The sequence below is a fragment of the Syngnathus scovelli genome, chromosome 17, assembly GCF_024217435.2.
Source record: "Syngnathus scovelli strain Florida chromosome 17, RoL_Ssco_1.2, whole genome shotgun sequence".
In the NCBI taxonomy this organism is placed as follows: Eukaryota; Metazoa; Chordata; class Actinopteri; order Syngnathiformes; family Syngnathidae; genus Syngnathus; species Syngnathus scovelli.
In genome coordinates this window covers 12922137-12940090 of record NC_090863.1, presented here as the reverse complement: position 1 = coordinate 12940090, position 17954 = coordinate 12922137, and the positions used below count along the sequence as shown (strand labels likewise).

At 42.7% G+C, this 17954-nt stretch overlaps 1 protein-coding gene across 5 annotated transcripts in view; it reads left to right on the top strand.

Annotated features, from left to right (window-relative positions):
* Window positions 1-17954, top strand: part of tnk2b (tyrosine kinase, non-receptor, 2b) — a 45335-nt gene that overhangs the window by 11710 nt on the left and 15671 nt on the right. For 2 of the 5 annotated variants that reach the window (XR_007487004.2, XR_011085577.1), the window contains 16 exons: window positions 469-646; window positions 738-808; window positions 965-1231; window positions 1302-1454; window positions 1881-2044; window positions 2693-2812; window positions 3438-3564; window positions 3722-3868; window positions 4319-4413; window positions 4500-4694; window positions 4914-5005; window positions 5524-5646; window positions 5880-6283; window positions 6896-8035; window positions 8424-8519; window positions 9684-9814. Coding sequence is in view for 1 of the 5 variants with exons in the window: in XM_049746559.2 (XP_049602516.1) it covers window positions 469-646; window positions 738-808; window positions 965-1231; window positions 1302-1454; window positions 1881-2044; window positions 2693-2812; window positions 3438-3564; window positions 3722-3868; window positions 4319-4413; window positions 4500-4694; window positions 4914-5005; window positions 5524-5646; window positions 5880-6283; window positions 6896-8035; window positions 8424-8519; window positions 9684-9814; window positions 9922-9928 (3510 nt within the window). In the remaining 4 variants the exon portion in view is untranslated. Of the gene's footprint in view, window positions 1-468; window positions 647-737; window positions 809-964; window positions 1232-1301; window positions 1455-1880; window positions 2045-2692; window positions 2813-3437; window positions 3565-3721; window positions 3869-4318; window positions 4414-4499; window positions 4695-4913; window positions 5006-5523; window positions 5647-5879; window positions 6284-6895; window positions 8036-8423; window positions 8520-9683; window positions 9815-9921; window positions 12405-17954 lie in introns of those variants that run through there. The other 3 variants (XR_007487005.2, XR_007487006.2, XM_049746559.2) reach the window with 2 other exon arrangements.

Sequence of the window (17954 nt, the reverse complement as noted above, 5' to 3'; positions counted from 1 at the left end):
GACTGTGGAAAACGGCGCTCAACGTTTTGTTCTCAATTTAACGACATGTGAGGGACCAAACCAGGAACTGAGTCATAATTAATTACTGTCTGTGCCTTTTCTGCACTGACCATTTGCAATCGTGTCTCGTTTTGAATAAAGGAATGGAAATGATTCAAACATGTTTTTAAATGCAACTCACCCGTTAATCAACAGATTATTACAATAAGCGCAAATTGCAGCCCATCACAATATTGCAGCCGGTCGTTTTTGTCCAAGCCCTTTTAGTTTTGACACGGCTGTGCAACGAGGCCAGGCAGGAAACACAGTTGCATCTTCTTCCCTGTGTGGTGAAGTAACGCATACGTGTTGACTGCGTGGGATGACGTGAAGGCCTATAACTCATGGGAAATGCTTTTTGGGCTCATATATTAGGATTGTAGATTATGGACAAGATATAACTATATAAGGCGTACTTTCCTCATTCAGAAACTGGGCAACAATATGGAATGTGAGGAAGGCACAGACTGGCTGTTGGAGCTGCTGATAGAAGTCCAGCTGCAGCAGTACTTCCTGCGAATCAGGGACGACCTCAATGTCACACGGCTCTCCCATTTCGACTACGTCAAGAACGAAGACCTGGAGAAGATTGGCATGGGTCGACCTGGTGGGAAACTGCAGATATTCTTTCAATTGTGTTTTTGCGTCTTTCTCCATTGCTGTGATATACTTCTATACTTTTTCTCTTGATTTAAAAGGGCAGAGAAGACTGTGGGAGGCTGTGAAGAGGCGGAAAGCAATGTGCAAGCGCAAGTCCTGGATGAGCAAGGTGGACACACATCTCACACACACACACACAGATACACGCACACACACACACACACACACACACACATGCGCGCGCACACACACACACAATTTCAATGCCAGTGTTATATTGAGCAGATTTTGGATTGAGCGTGTTGCTCTCTGAATGCCTCGCTAGGTGTTCAGCGGTAAGCGTCCAGATGGTGGAGACTTTCCCCAGCAGGGCCAGCCCACCTCTTCCTTCCGTAAGCTGTCTTCCACACCTCCGCTGGGCTTAGTGGAGGGGGTCCTGGCCACATATCCCGCTGTTCCTCTTGATGGCCAGCAGCAACAGGCTCTGACCTGCCTCATCTCAGAGAAGGACCTGACTCTTCTGGAAAAGCTAGGGGATGGATCTTTTGGCGTCGTGAAGAGAGGAGAGTGGCTGACTCCTGCAGGCAAGCTGGTGAGGAGCCTTTGTGCATGCGCCAAAATGTTTGCGTAGGGGGAAACTATGTTTGTGTCCTCCTTTGCAGATGAATGTAGCTGTGAAGTGCTTAAAGACCGACGTGCTCAGCCAGCCCGACGCTCTGGAGGATTTCATCTGCGAGGTCAACGCCATGCATTCGCTGGATCACCAGAACCTCATTCGCCTCTACGGTGTGGTGCTCACACACCCAATGAAGATGGTAGTGCGCACACAGAATCAATCACACTCGCAGAGGCAGGACCATGCAAACGTACATCGACACGTGTACTTGCGTATGTCGGACTCACTCTACGTGACCTTACAGTTCCTTCTAATCTGCTCCGGCATCTTAAGGCCTTTCTTTGTGTGAGAGTGATGAGAGGCTGGAGAAACAGGAAGGGAGGAGAGCAAGTGTAACCGGGGGTGGGGGGCGAAAATAGCCACTGGCATTTCTGCCTTTTCAACACCCCGCTCGCTACCTTCCACTGCCAAATAGTTTACGAGCTATGTCATTACTTATAGCCTTCCTGTTTTTGTCATGCCGCTTTGTCATAAACATAAGCTCCTGTGCTCCTTCTCTAATGTGCTTTAGTTGTTGTTTAGTTTTTCAACGGACTTTCTCTTCTTCTCTATCTCCATGTGCCAGGTGACTGAGCTGGCGCCGCTCGGTTCTCTGCTGGATCGCTTGCGCTCCGTCCATCCGCAAGGCCCTGTGTTGATCCGCACTCTGTGTCAGTATGCAGTGCAGGTGGCCTGCGGCATGGCCTATCTGGAGCAGAGGCGTTTTATACACCGGGATCTGGCAGCCAGGTACAGTCAACATTTTGATTCGAACAGGCAGGGCAGGGCAGGGCGGGCTGTGCGGCTTCAAATCTTTTTTCGGCGGCATTCATCTACTCTGGACTCAATTGCTCGTATTTTCCCTTCCAAATTGTTTTTATGGCATCTGACGTTATTTTACGGCTATAGACTTTGCTTCTCAATTCTCCACCCAGACATTTGTCGACGATTACAGGGCGACTTGGCCCACAGACTAAATGAGTCACTTGCTGGCTGGTATATTGGGTGCTCTTGGCCAGATTGAATCGATTGAAAAACCTCAATAGGCGCCGCTAATTTTCAAAGTTAGTTTTTGGTTTTGCATCATACTTTAGTATTATGTCCGAGGAAATGGTAAATCTCATTTCAGACAGGCATGCCGTGGTTAAAACTATTCATTTTCTGTTGATGGACAATACATTCTAAATTACAACAAAGAAAGGAGAGAAAAAAAAAAAAAACACTACTAGTAGCTACTGAAATATTGTTACTTAATGCAGCATACAACTTTCAGAATACATCATCGGTATAATTGCATAGCAATGAGTAGAGAAATGTTCTCAGCACTGTAGAACTTTAGTTGTTGTCATTCAAGATGCAGAGCTCTGGGCTTAGTTAATATGTGACTCTTCTGTTCAGGAACATCTTACTGGCATCAGCTCACAGAGTGAAGATTGGCGATTTTGGCCTGATGAGGGCACTACCCAACAATCATGAGCATTATATCATGCAGGAACACCGCAAGGTTCCCTTTGCATGGTGAGTGAAAGCAATAATCAGAGCTCATGAGCTTTCAGATTGCAAAGGATCCCATTTATTCGACTCAAATATTATCTTATTTTTATTATATTATATACAGTTAGGAGGGTGCGGGTTCCATTCCACCTCCAGCCCTCCCTGTGTGGAGTTTGCATCATGGATGGATGGATGGATGGATATTACATTACATTACATTACATTACATTATTTGTTAGGGTTGATAGATTATTCTGATCGTATGTTGAAAGTAGACTATAATGATTAACCAAACTTGTCCTGCTCTCACAACGCAGTAAAATAAAGTGGTTGCATCCTCTGCTTGATTGACCAGCTGCAGAGGAAGCAATCAAAGTTGTTCTATTTCCCCCAACGTCATAAAACACCCCCTGCTCTGATTTGACCAGAGGCCAGGGGTTCACCAAACCTATCCATTCTCTGTTTTCTCTCAGTAACTACTCTCTTGCAAGAATCAAGTCAGACTTTGTTCCAACATCGCTGTATGCACAGCGACAAACGTTTTCTCCACTTGCAAGTGCTCAAAGGGCATACTGTCTCCCGTGTGGTTCTTGCAAATAAACTTGAATATGATATTATAATTCAAAAAGATACGTTTTCTGTGCCACAGGTGCGCCCCTGAGAGTCTGAAGACCAGAACCTTTTCTCATGCTACTGACACGTGGATGTTTGGTGTGACTCTATGGGAAATGCTCACACAAGGCCAGGAGCCTTGGTTAGGCCTCAATGGGAGCCAGGTAGATAGATATGTGTATCTAGGAACATTTCAGTTAAGCAGTCAATGTGTTTGCAGAACAAATCATCTTCTTTTGTAATATGAACAAAAGAAGACAAATCCTAAATGCTGCAATATATTTGTATATTTATCAAGTTTTTTTTTTTTTTCTCGTCCAGATTCTGCATAAAATTGACAAAGAAAATGAACGCCTTCCTAAGCCAGAGGACTGTCCGCAGGATATTTACAACGTCATGTTGCAGTGCTGGGCACAAAAATCAGATGACAGACCTGCTTTTGTAGCCCTACGGGAGTTCCTACTTGAGGTAAATTGGCCGCTTTTCGGAAGCGACTGCTTTAGCATTCTCGGGGGGGTTGATACGCTCAACAATACCGGAGAAAATTAACGTGAATGTCAAGCTTGAGGATTGATTCTCTTTACTGAAATGTATCTTTAATGACACCTAGCGGACAATCTTTGCAATACCTGTTAAAATGTTTGCCTAAAGAACATTGACCTGTGCCAGCAACATTCTTGCAGGAAATAAAATCAAATATGAATTTCTATTAAGTCACCAAGTTAAATAGACACAACTAAAGCAATAAATGATATTGTCACTTTCCGAAGATGATAAATATGCAATATAACGAACAGATAAACCCACACAACTTTAGCGTCAATTATTTGGAACTTTTTGATGCTGTCATGAGGTGACGCCTCAATATGCCGTGGTGCTTGTTTGCATTTGTGTCTGAAGCGCACGGATGTATTTCAGACCATGCCTACGGACATGTGTGCCCTGCACGACTTTGATGAGCAAGATAAGCTCCTGATTCAGACCGATGATGTCATCACAATCATTGAGGGGAGGTGAGAGCCTTTTTTTTTTTGGTTTCAGGTGTTGAATACAAAAAAATCATTTGTCTTTTCAATTCCCTGATCATTAAATATTTCAGAGCCGAGAACTATTGGTGGCGAGGTCAAAACCAACGCACCCTCAAAGTGGGAGAGTTTCCCCGGCACGTGGTGACTTCAGTGGCGGGTTTGTCAGCTCATGACATCAGCCGACCACTCAAGAACAGCTTCATCCACACTGGCCACGGGGATGCCAACCCTCATCGCTGCTGGGGCTTCCCTGACAAGATCGATGAGTAAAGACTTCTTATTGTTTTATGGCTAACAAGTCACTTGAATTAGGTCTAGAAAGATACTTTTTATTGGGTGCACTTTTTATTAGCAGGAAATTGACCACAAAAGACCCACTGTGAGGCTTTTACCAGTAGATGGCAGTATTTCATTATAGTTTCTGACCATGACTGCCTAGCCCGAGCTCAACTAATTATGCCCCCTCCTCCCTCCCTCCCTCCCAGTTTGTATCTTGGGAATCCGATGGATCCTCCCGATGTTCTCGGTTTGGACCTCAGTGCAGCTCGGCCCACTCAGCTACCCGGGCGAGCCAAAAGTGAGTCAATGATAACGTGACCATCGCTTATTTTCTGATGATCATTTTGTTCTCTTTATCGTCGTTTTTTTTACTTTGTTGCTACTTCAACAGTAGTCTTTCTATATAGCATTCATTTGAATACTTACAATGTTTTATTTTAGCAGTTGACTCATGTGTGGCTTTACCGCTGGCTTTAATCTGACACGTTACAAAAACATGCATGGTAGATTAATTGGAGATATTAAATTGTCTGAAGGTGTGAATGGGATCCAAAAGAAAACGGCAACGTTTTTTCTTTCATTTGATTTAGATTTTGCTCTCTTACTACCATCATATTCATAAGTTGATGTTCCTGTCCATATGTCCTGTAAAATGATTACATTTGATTTGATTTGTGACTATCCTATATATACTTTGTGTTTGAAATTCTGAAAAATCCTTTTATTTCCTGACTTGAACTCAAATGGCATCTTTTCTGATGTGCTTGCTGTCCCCCCCTTGTTCCTTGCACTGCGGTGGCTGTATTTTGTTTCCAGAGGAGCCTCCTCCTCGCCCTCCTCAACCAAGCGTGGTAATCAAGAGTAAGTCTGCTTTCTCTCAGCAGCTCTTCACCCATTGCTCCTGTCCTCTCTGTTCCCTTCTAGCTCCACTCTTCAAAGGTAACACCTCATGTATTTTTTCTCTTGTTTTCTTCTTGCGCAATGACTCTCCCATTACTTTTATTTCCAATTCCATAACGTCATTGTTTGTCTCCTTCCCTTCCCTTCCCCTCACCGAACCTTGCCATCAAGTCCCCCAGCTATGTGCCACGCATTTTTTTTTTTTTTTGGTGGTGCGAACCCATCTTTCAGTCCCACAAAAGTAATGAATTATTTTGCACGTTCCTCCTCAGAGCCTTGTTATGATGCAGTGTATCAGGATGAGGACTTGACATCTGCCGAATTGAAGCGACTGTCACTCGGGAAAATTGGCTCTGTCAAACTTCGACCGACGGCCCGGGTCTCGTCTTCCAAACGGGGCACTGACAAGACTGGGAGAGAAGCCTCCCTCATTGACTTTGGGGAAGACTTTCCCTCGCCCGCACCCTCCCCGACACCTGCGGTTGAAATCCCAAGTGTTGCAAAGCTGTTTTTGAAAGCTGAGAATCTCTTGGACAGAACACCTTCTCAGAGTCCCTCCAAGTCGTTGCCCCGCCCACTTCACCCCACACCGGTAGTAGACTGGAATGCACGGCCTTTACCCCCGCCCCCGGCGTATGACGACGTAGCCCAAGATGAAGATGAAGATGATATGGAGGTGCGGTAGGACCTGTTACTACAATCCATTGCCCAAGTGCATGTTGGATGTAAATAATAAGGGTCTCTTTAAATTCAGTGGTAATCCAAAATGTTTACCCATCAAAGGCTTACTTTTACCACTCTTTAATATTTGGAACCATTTTTTTTGCACACACAACTTCCGGTCCTCTGCAAAGGAGCTGAATGGCCCCCAAAAAAACAGCAACCCAAAAAAACGTTTTTGATATGTAGATCAAATTTGCTGCTTCAACTAGAAATGAAAACTAGAAATTCATCATGTTGTTGACACTTTTGTGACCAAGATGACTTCTTCAACAAGACTTTAATTGCAGGATGTTCTCATAGAGAAGTGATCTTAAAGTGTCAGCGTCATAATTGTAGAGCTACAGAGAGACCGGAAGTCACAGAAAAGTATAGAAGTAGACATTCTCGGATATACTATATTTATGGATTTACGGAGCAAACGGCTGTTGAAAATGTTGCCGTTGGGCTTCTTGTTAAAGAATAAAATAAAAAAGTTATGCACAGCACATCATTTGGAGTTTCACTAGTGGAATAATAATAGTAACCATATTCATGCAGTTTTCATGATATTTTGTTTTCATCTTAGGTGAGTTCCATCAACGGCATGGAGCAACAGCACAGTCAGGAGCAGACGAATGTTCGCATCCCAGAGGAGGAGCTTCCCTGTGGGCAGGAAGCGGGGGGCGTGGCCCGTGTCTCCAGAGTTACAAACAAACCATGCCTGGAGGATAACCTCTTTCTCCCCAGCAAGCACAGCCAAGGCCCAACTACTTCCTTCTCTCAGTCTGAAGAAATATTCCAGGAACTCCAGCAAGAGTGCATGAGGAGGCTGAATGTCCCGAGTTCAGCCTCAAGCCTGCAGGCACACGCTGAGAATAAACCCCAGATCCCCCCTCGTGTCCCTATTCCCCCTCGACCAATTAAAAAGGGCGACTACTCCTCGGCTCGTTGGTCCCGGGACCTCTCTCTGTCCCCGACCCCGGGCGACCTCACCAATGACATTTCAAGCTCGGAGCAGGATCGGCCACCGCAAATCCCTCCCAGGGAACCTTTGTCGCAGCCTGGCTCCAGGACTCCCAGCCCCAAAAGCCTGGAGGTGGGCTCACCGCAGCAGAGAGTCTACTCTGTCAGCCCCATCAGCATACCAGTTGCCCTAAGCGCCTGCCCCCCCCCACACAGCTCCTACCTCTCCACCTCTCCAGGTAAATTCATGCCTACTACGCACAGCTTTGCTTCAAATCCCAAATACACTGCACCCAAAGTGATCCAGGCACAGGGGAAGGACTTTGTAAACAAGGCCCCCTGCATCCTCCCCATAGTCCGTGATGGACGGAAAGTTAGTAACACTCACTATTACCTTCTGCCGGAGAGGCCGCCCTACCTTGACAAATACGACCGCTTCTTCAGGGAGGCCGAGAGCCTGACCGGCAGCACCGCCCAGGACAGACGCGTACGGCAAGCTAACACTGCTACGGTGCGACCGATGCTGCTCAGAACTTTGCAGGCGCAGGCGCAGGCTCAGGGACAGGGACAGGGACAGGGACAGGGGATTGCCCCGCTGGGTGAGCTGAAGACTAATTTCCCCAGCAATCTTGGAGCACGGACAGGAATGAAGACATCAGTTAGCCTCTCTGGTATTTGTGCTGAGGCTTTGACAACACCAGCGGGCATCGCTTACTGTCCCAGGACAGACGGATTGGAAAATTCAGCTGACAGAGTCAAAGCGGTAATCCTAACTTTTATTTGCTTGACTTTGTGAAATGTCAAAGTCAATAACAAACTTATTTGTATTGAATAACTGTCTGACTATCAAGCCTGATTATCTTTGGAAATGTAACTCTTACAACATGATACTGTGTCGCTACTGTCATAGTGGTCATGTTGTTAATGTTCAATGCATTATAGTACAGAATTAATGCATAAAAAAACCCATCATATTTTTAAACCCTTCAGGTCATTTGTGTGTGGTATTATGGTATTGTCATTCATTGCTCACTAAATTGCACAATACGGTACTGGTTGTTGGCGCAACGCTAATCACGATAACACTTAAGATATTGCCATCAGATTATTGTTGTTATTGATCAATTGTATATTATCATTCTTGATTGCAGGTGCAAGAGGCAGTTCATGGTGTGACGATCGAAGCGTGTCAAACTGCCCTCCAGAACCACAATGGGAACATTGAGAAAGCTGTGCATTACCTGAAGGTAAGAACATGCATCACTAATATGCAATACAGAATTTTCATTCTATTTTTATATACACGTACGTATATATATATATATATATACTTTTTTTTGCTGAAGTTTCCTTATGCTGTATCAGAAAGGTATACAAGATAATAGAAAAATGGCTATCACTTTTTTTTTTTAAACTAAATTGCTCTTTTCCAATCACTACCTGCCTTCTACATTCATCAGCAATCACCGTCATAATTTTGGGTGATAATGTGAGGGGTGGATCCTGCCTTGACAGTGAATGATTCATGCTATGCTTTTTCTTCAAACTGATGGCTACCATCATTCAGTCTATTTCATATTTTCCCTCCATCACCTCACATGATTGACTGTTACAGAAAACCAAGGGAAATATCATTAACATTTCAGACATAAATTATTGCTCGAAACTAGTATGGAGTCAAAGTTCCCACATAAAAAGCTGAACTTTTTAACAAGGAAATAGCAATTACGTTTCAGACATAAATTATTGCTCAGAACTACGGAGTCAAAGTTCCCACATAAGAAGCAAAACTTTTTAACAGCCTGTGTATTGTCCAGTGATTACAATCCATTCAAATATCGGCCTTGGGTAATGGAGGTAATATTTTTGGTGCAGTAAGGTAATTGCAGCCCTCGCTGGTCAAGTGCTTTGCAGCTCCCCCTTTGGTGCATTCCAGGTCAACCTTTGGCATTTCCACTAATAACATTTTTATGTACAGTAACTGCTATCGGGTCGTCATTGAAAGCTGATGTTGGCCATTTTTTTTTTTTTTAAAGTGGATTCCGCTTCGGCCATTACGGGGCTTTGTTGATCCTTCTGGGAAAATTAGACCATTGTGACTGTGATGAACAGGTTGTAAATGCACTATTTGATGTGCTCCCTCCCTCCCTCCTCTCTTGTTGTGTCTGCGACCGCTGTGCAGCATACTTTCTGTAAATAAAAGCCACGAGTGCCCGGCAAGGGAGCAATTCAATGTTTGATAAGAACCATCAAGAAGTTTAGAAGATCAAGAAAATGGCCATCAAGATGTTTTGGTTTCAATCCAAACAATGGTTGTGTATTTGGACTAAGCAATTTGAGAATGTGCTTGCAGGCTTCCATTGTCCTGTGCTACTATTAAAAAATTCAATGGCTGCTTTGTTTGCTCGTAGGTGGAGCAGTTGTTTTGTTTGGGACTGAGGAGCAGGCCTGAGTGTTTGAAGTTGCTGGAGATGTGTGACTGGAACCTGGAGGTTGCCGGCACCCAAATGTTGGATAACTATGAATCTACAACACAACAAAGGTACCATTCACTTTGCTCATAGGAACTTTAGCTAACTATGTATAAACAGTATCTTCTCCATTTATTTACAAACACAAATATAATTCAAAGCTTCCTCATGTTTCCAGGCTGTGAGGGAACATCTCAGGCTTCAGAGCTCTGATTGGAACTTCCTTTTCAATAAAACCTCTCTGGACCGTCTTCTGACCCTTCAGACTGTGACTTTAGTATGAAAAAAAAACAAAAAACACAAACCTCCGTTCAAATGAAGATGGGGCATTTTGTAAAATGTAAACAAAAACAGACTACAATGATAACTGATATATATATATATTTTTTAAATTTTGTTTTGATGTACAACTTCAGTTGCGCAACAGTCCAGGCAGGGTCTCGGTCATATTTTGTGTTTCAACGTTCATCAGTTTGAACATGGAGTATCTTGTTGCATTTTAAATAGAAGTTGAAAAGGATTTGCAAATCATTGTATTCTGTTTTATTTACGTTTTTACACAACGTCTTAACTTCAGTGGATTTGATTGTATTGCAAAATTCTCGTCATATTTGGACTGGTCAGAAATTGCTCCTCTTATTAAGAATTTGTATTAGTCAACAATCCTACTTTTCAGCCACTGTTAGCTTTGTGTGTCTTGTCAAATTCTGCTATTAATGCTGCAATTAGTGGAGATGTCTCTGGTCTCTCGCCCTAGCCCTAACCCTAACCCTAACCCCCATTGTACAAGAAATACATTCATGTTTTGTGTTAATAAAAAAGGCACAGGGAACACTGGCTGCTGAGCTCCTTCCTGCACAGGAAAGTTCAGTTGACAAAAAAAATAATAATATACCACATCAACACAAAGAGCCATTGGTTTCAATTCCAAATTAAGATCAGTGGTCATTGTGGTCTAAGAGTTCACTTCATGAGCTCCCAGAAGTCTTTTCTAAAGAATTTTTCCCCCCTGGAACTATGCGCAGCCAATAATAGATGCTAATAATTGTAACCTTGTCATTTATGCCTGCTCATTACTTCAAACCCCAATTGGTGCACAGCTCTGCTCAAATGAGGTGTTTTTTTTTTTTTGTATGTATAAAAAAATGAGACCAAGATATAGCCTTTTAAAACATTTCCGCCATGAGTCTGACTATTAACTTGTTCATGCTACAGGTGAAGCACAAACAAACAAACTTTGTCGTTAATTAGAGGTCAAGCCTCTGTACCTGCAGATTCATCTATCGCATTTTTTTTTTTAAATTTAATTTTCGGGACGGTTTTTGTTTTTTGGGAATGTGAATGAAGCCACATCCTCGGTTATGAGGCTGTGCACGCTTGTGCGTTATTTTTTAACTTTCATTCTTGGTTTACTATTGGAATTTTTTTTTTGAAAGGATTTATCTTGGCCTCATGGAATTTGAATAGGGTAGTGTCGATTTTTTATTTATTTTTTTAAACTGTATAGCCGCTCTTGGGCGGGTGAGGGGCTTCAATTTACATAGTGAAACCTCAGATTCATTTTTCAATCAAATCCCTCAACAACCAGTTATTAATATATTAGCTCAATGCATATAGTAAACATGTGGGTCTTTTGTTCAAGGAGAAAAGGAAATAAAAGAGATTGTAGAATACTTGGTGCTTATAAAATTCACTTTCATGCGGTCAACAAAAAACACAAACAATATGCCTGCATCCGCCTTTTGGTAGGGGTGTTCCGATCAGTGTTTCATGCCACTGATACTGATTCTTATACGTGATTATTTTTCAATTTTAGAGCGGCTCGCTATTGATTATTTTAAGAATTTTTTAATCTGTCTTTTTTTAATTCATGGATGAATCAGATAAAAAACAAAAAAAAAACCCACAAAGAGTGAGTTTCTCGTTGGCTTCAAAGTACAATCGTTTTTGTGATAGGCAATGATGGACATTTGCTGATTTGCCGATCACCTACTTGCCCATGGAAATTGACCCATCACGATCGGTGGCTGATCGATCGGAGCGCCTTAAAATAATCATTTAAAAATACACCATATTCAGGTCATGATTGCGTCTGACAAAGGTGACATGTCTGAATGCTGACCGCCTTCAAACTGGAGTCACAAAGACTTTGCAATGTCAAGACGCCTTCCAAATATTTTGAACAGTGTGCTTATCATGACGTGCTTTTGGATGCACGGAGGAAGAAAAAAAAAAGTTGAACCATGTTTGGTGTCAAGCGTTTGGAATGACAAGTTTCCCTTTTTTGAAAAGAAGGAAGTTGTCCTTTTTGCACCCAGTTTGTCTTGAAACGGAGCTGCTGTAGATGTGTTTGAAGGACTGAGATGAACCTTGTGGTGTGACCATCAAGTCACACTTATGTTTAACAACTCTATTATGTAAATCTTATGCAGATTTTTAATGTCTTTTATATTGTTGTGCTGTCCCCCCTCTCCTTTTACACTTGACATTTCTGCCTCATTTGTACCTCTATGTATTTGCTTCCCAGTTTTTTTTTTTCTTTTATGGCAATTGAACAGATGCTTTTGTTTTCCCCTCTTGGGCTGATGGAAATGTTCATGGGAAGAGAATGCTGCCGACTTTCATATGTATTTTTTTTACTAAAGAATTAATTATTTTCCACCTCTTTTTTCCAGTTTATGAATGCTTAATTGGGATATCATGCTGCCTGGATTAGGATTTATTTTTTTCTGGTAAATCACGCATTTCACTCTGTCAGCTCTCATGGAGCGAATTATTAAAATTAGACAACAACCCAGATGATGATCCCTAACAGTGTAAATTGAAGTGGTACGTAGTTAGTCTCATAATAACCAGGACTAGAACATTTTGAAACATACAAGTGAGCGGATGACCGAGCTTTTCACCCTATCTCTAAGGGACCGGGCTCTCCCTTGTCCGGACTTCCTGCGGAGAAAACTCATTTCGGCCGCTTGTATCCGGGATCTCGTTCTTTCGGTCACGACCCATAGCTCGTGACTATAGGTGAGGGTAGGAGCGTAAATCGACCGGTAAATTGAGAGCTTTGCCTTTTGGCTCAGCTCTCTCTTCACCACGACGGACCGGTACGGAGTCCGCATTACTGCCGACGCTGCACCGATCCGCCCGTCGATCTCGCGCTCCATCCTCCCCTCACTCGTGAACAAGACCCCAAGATACTTAAACTCCTCCACTTGGGGCAGGATCTCATCCCCGATCCAGAGAGGGCATTCCACCCTTTTCCGATCGAGGACCTTGGACTCGGATTTGGAGACGCTGACCCTCATCCCGACCGCTTCACCCTCGGCTGCGAACCGCTCCAGTGAGAGCTGGAGATCACGGCCTGAAGAAGCCAACGGCACCACGTCGTCTGCAAAAAGCAGAGACGCGATGCTGAGGTTCCCAAACCGGACCCCCTCAACGCCTCGGCCGCGCCTAGAAATTCTGTCCATAAAAAATATGAACAGAATCGGTGACATAGGGCAGCCTTGGCGGAGTCCGACCCTCACTGGGAACGAATCCGACTTACTGCCGGAAATGCGGACCAAACTCTGGCATCGATGATACAGGGACCGAACCGCCCTTATCAGTTGGCTCGGCACCCCGTACTCCCGAAGCACCCTCCACAGAACCTCCCGAGGGACACGGTCGAACGCCTTCTCCAAGTCCGCAAAACGCATGTGGACTGGTTGAGCGAACTCCCATGCACCCTCGAGGATCCTGCTTAGGGTGTAGAGCTGGTCCACTGTTCCACGGCCAGGACGAAAGCCACACTGCTACTCCTGAATCCGAGGTTCGACCTCCCGACGGACCCTCCTCTCCAGCACCCCTGAATAGACCTTACCAGGGAGGCTGAGGAGTGTGATTCCCCTGTAATAGGAATATATATGTACGTATATTTATACGTATATATTTACGTATATTTATACGTATATATGTACGTATATGTATATATGTAGGTATATATAGATATGTAAAAATAGTATATGATTAAGACCCTTCTAAACTATCAAAAGAACCTTAAACTCAATCCTAAAACATAGAAGAAGTGAAAACCGTTAAACCATATTTGGGAACAAAACACGAGTGGAAAACATCATCCAAACAAAGAGACAATGGAGGTAGTAAAACAAGCGTGCTATAAAAGAGAAGCTTTTAGGTGCATAAATATGCAGCAAAACAATAAAGCGAGTTGCCTAAATTGGTTCCAAATTGATTCTGCCCTAACATCCATCCATTCTCAATTGCGGTTGTCATCGGCATCACACCAAAAATCGGGCCCCCGTTCTTAATCATCATGATGGATGGCGAAAAGAGGACGGACGGACGGACGGACCTTCTCGGTACCCCTAGAAAGTACAGAAAGCAAGTCATTGATGTCTCTCCAGCATACAGTAAGGTGACTGCATTGCTTGTTTAGGTCATTGATGGTAGGACAACCCTACAGTAAATACCAACTCCATTTCTTATTAAACACGCACGCTCCACCCTTGATGTTAAACCACCTCTGGAATTTCGTATCTAAATTTAAAGGATCCAACCATTTTTTTTAAGATGGCAGAGATGTAATACTACAGCCCATTCCCTCCAGAACTCAAATAAATGATATATATTCTAAATACTGTGTGAGAGTGTGAATGCTTGTCTATATGAAATGGGACCCAAGTGACCCTAATTGGGACAAATATTTCTGCTCACTTGCATGCAATATTGGAAGCGTTCAAACACTTGAGGCCATTACAGCGTTGTGCTTCCGCATCAGCACTAGCGATCTATAGATCAATGATGAGTAAGGGAAGGATGTATCGCCATTAGGGCAAGACCACTTGCGTTGCTGAGTGAGACAGGAGGAGTGTGCCTGTGCGAATTTTGTCATTAAGAAGGCTGAAACGCAAATGAAGCCTCCAAGCTGAAAAGATCAGTTAATCATTGCGCTGTGGCTACACACCACTAAATCGCCTGCTCTAAGCTCTGATTTGTCTTGTGAAGCCACTATCTCAACTTTCATGGATGCAAAGTGCAGCCACATAAAGTGAGCTACAAACTTTTTCTTATTACCAAGTCTTGTCAGGGCTGCAAGTATTTTTTTTTCTCTAATTGTGCAGACTTGGAATGAATGCGTGCACATTTTGATATTCATGTTGCTCCCACTTCTTCACAAATTCCGCCACTGTGAAAATAGCTCCCCCACAAGACACTATTATATATGATTACACACACTGAGTTCCATTTGGACCAGCCAGCTGGAGGAGGTGTGTGTGTGTGTGTTGGAATAGAAAAGTAAATGAAATGTGTGATGGTGTCAGGCAATTTTAAAGGCTACATTTACGAAATAAAGGAACACTCCATCAGTCAGTCTGACATCTAAGTCGCAAGTAAAATCGAAAGAATTGGGAAGCCTTAAAAAAGACATGACATTTGGCTCACAGCTCTATTGTGAGTTCAGAATTACATTTAAAACCACAACACTAACATTTATGTCATAATGTGAAAATGTAATACTTTGCATGATATTCAAATCTAAAGCAATAAAGTTTTCTTTACTGATAACAAATATGCAAGACACACAGAAGGCTTCATTCAAAACAACACGAGGCTTATGTTGGGATTTGAATGACATTTTTTAATTGAATTTTCTTAATTGATTGTCATGGCCCCAGTTCTCATGATATGATGACAAACGTAACTTGCGTTAATTTCACCACCTTCAACTTTTAAGCCTTCCAAACATAGCAATCAGATCGTTTTTGGCTTTTTCAATTACTAAGGCTTTAAAGGCTTACCCATGAGAACGGAACAGATTAGGCTTCTGCAATTAATGTAAACAGATGCAAATTTACTAAATATGAGTATCTATCTATTTTTTTTCTTTGTAAACGGAGAATTACAACCTGGGGTGAGAATAAACGTTTTCATCCCGCTGTCAGATGCCAGCATGTTAATCCATAACAAATATTTTTTATAGCACATTTCGGAGCTGCATCTTCAGCACAGTATAAAGCTGCCGCAGAAAGAAATGGAGGCAATTGCTTGACATCAATTTGAAAACAAATGACAAATATATATATATATATATATATATATATAAAATATATATATAAATGCTGGAGCTTCCGCTATTGAATTTCACGTTATGTTTTCCTTAAGCTGGCAGACTTTTGTTAACTAAATTACAACAAATGTTTTCGTTGAACATTTTAGGCTGTATAATGAGATCTATAAACTGCATGCCCTCGACACCCATTGTATGTGTGTGACTCCCACAACGCACGCGCGCTTGCACACACATGCACACACACGCGCACGCACACACACACACACACACACACACACACACACACACGCACACACACATTAATGGAAAGTTCTGTGCTGCAAGTAGACTTGGATGGGATCTGTGACTTCCAGGAGTTCTGGACAGTTGCTGATAGCTGGATTGTGCTAGCACAGCCAAGAGACAACCCCCCCTCTATGCTGCTAAACTCACTGCTTCGTAATTATACTTGGTAATAAGCAAAACTTACTTTCAATCCTCCCGTTTTATTGACATGGTAGAGAAGGAAATTGTTTACTTCCTCACCTACTCGTAACATTTGAATGGCTTCAGGAGGTTTAAGAGCCCTCAAACTACCGCTAGGCCCTGTGATTAAAGCTGATCCTTCACTAATGAAAGTGCATCGTGTGAACAACAGCTGGAGCTGCCACTTTAAACCGCATTCAATGCTAAAATGGTCAAATTTACTTGGAGGTCTGTTGCTACCAACTTCACTCCACTAAAATGGAATTACAACAGCGCCAACCTTCAGCGCTTCCACGTCTCTCATTTGCTCTGTAAGGGCAAAATTTTGATAAAAGGATTCATTGACCAAGTTTAGCTTAAAGTCTATTTTAAAATTTGCTGTCAATAACCAGAAAATAAGCCAGCTGACAAGTCATGGGTGAGTCGCACACAAATTAAGAGTGGAATGATTTTCTTGAAATGTGCAGTGGTTTTTTTTGTGTGCAGTATTGCATTTAATCATTTGCAAAAAGATCAAGTTCTACCATTTACCATTAATCGTAAAAATATGATAAAAATAAAATATATCAAAGATAAGTGGGTTAAGCTATTTCTCACTGCAAGGTATCAAAAAATTGGGACTTTTGAAAACCCCAACACAAGCCCAAAGCTAATTAATGACATTTCATCCATCTCCGATCTGGAATTGTAAGGGAAAAAGTAGTATAATTACAGGGCATTGTTTCTTTTGCTTTCTATTGAATGAAAGTAGTACTGAATGCGCTGTTATGACAACAGTGCAATTCTGCTTCACTCTGAAAGCTGTCATTGTGCCAAATGCAATGTAAGGCTAAATTGATAAAAGAGTAAGAAAAAAAAGAATAAAAATCATGTCGGTTGAGCACAACTGTCATCCGAGCACATTCGCCTAAGTTTAATGATCCGTTGGTTTTGGCCAGGCTCTCCTAATGACTGCCAAAGTGCACCATGCAGGCACAGAATGCTGATCATTGGTTTGTCCCAAATGACTCTATTTGGCTGAAGAATTTCACACGTGACCCTTGTCTAATACTTTGTAGTACCCCCTCCGGTCTTGCCTTCATGTGAAGAGTTTGGAAATACTGTTTGTTCTAGTATATGGCGGCAACACACTTTGTTGAGCTTTTATTGCAGGGAACTGAGGCTAATTTGTTGGCCTATTAAGCCTATTTTTCAGCCAGTAACAACACAATCAGATTATAGGAAAGTACATTGTGACGGTAAGACACTGATGAAGAGTTTTAACAGTAATCGGAAGCACAGAGAAGGAAAAACCAGGACCACCTGAGTCGGGTATCTTCTTTCCGATTAAATCGGATCAATGTGTGAAATGGAATGTTTGAATGCAATCTTTCCCAATGCTACTGGAACAAGCGGGTCAATCAAGAGCTTGGCACACTCTCAGGAAGAAGTTCTAACACATAGCACCTGTGTGCCTAGCATGCAGCATTACCCACGGGGGTCTGCTATCGATCCAGCCCCATCGGTTTGGTTGTCAGGGATGCCTGGGGCTGAACAGGGCTGGCGGTGGAGAGCAGGAACGCAAATGTAGCAGCACGAGAGAAGTCGGGGCCACTAAGCTTCGGAAGAATATAAATCGGGACAACGACAAGCAGGCTGCATTGGTAATGTAAACAGTTTCCAGGGAAGCTGTC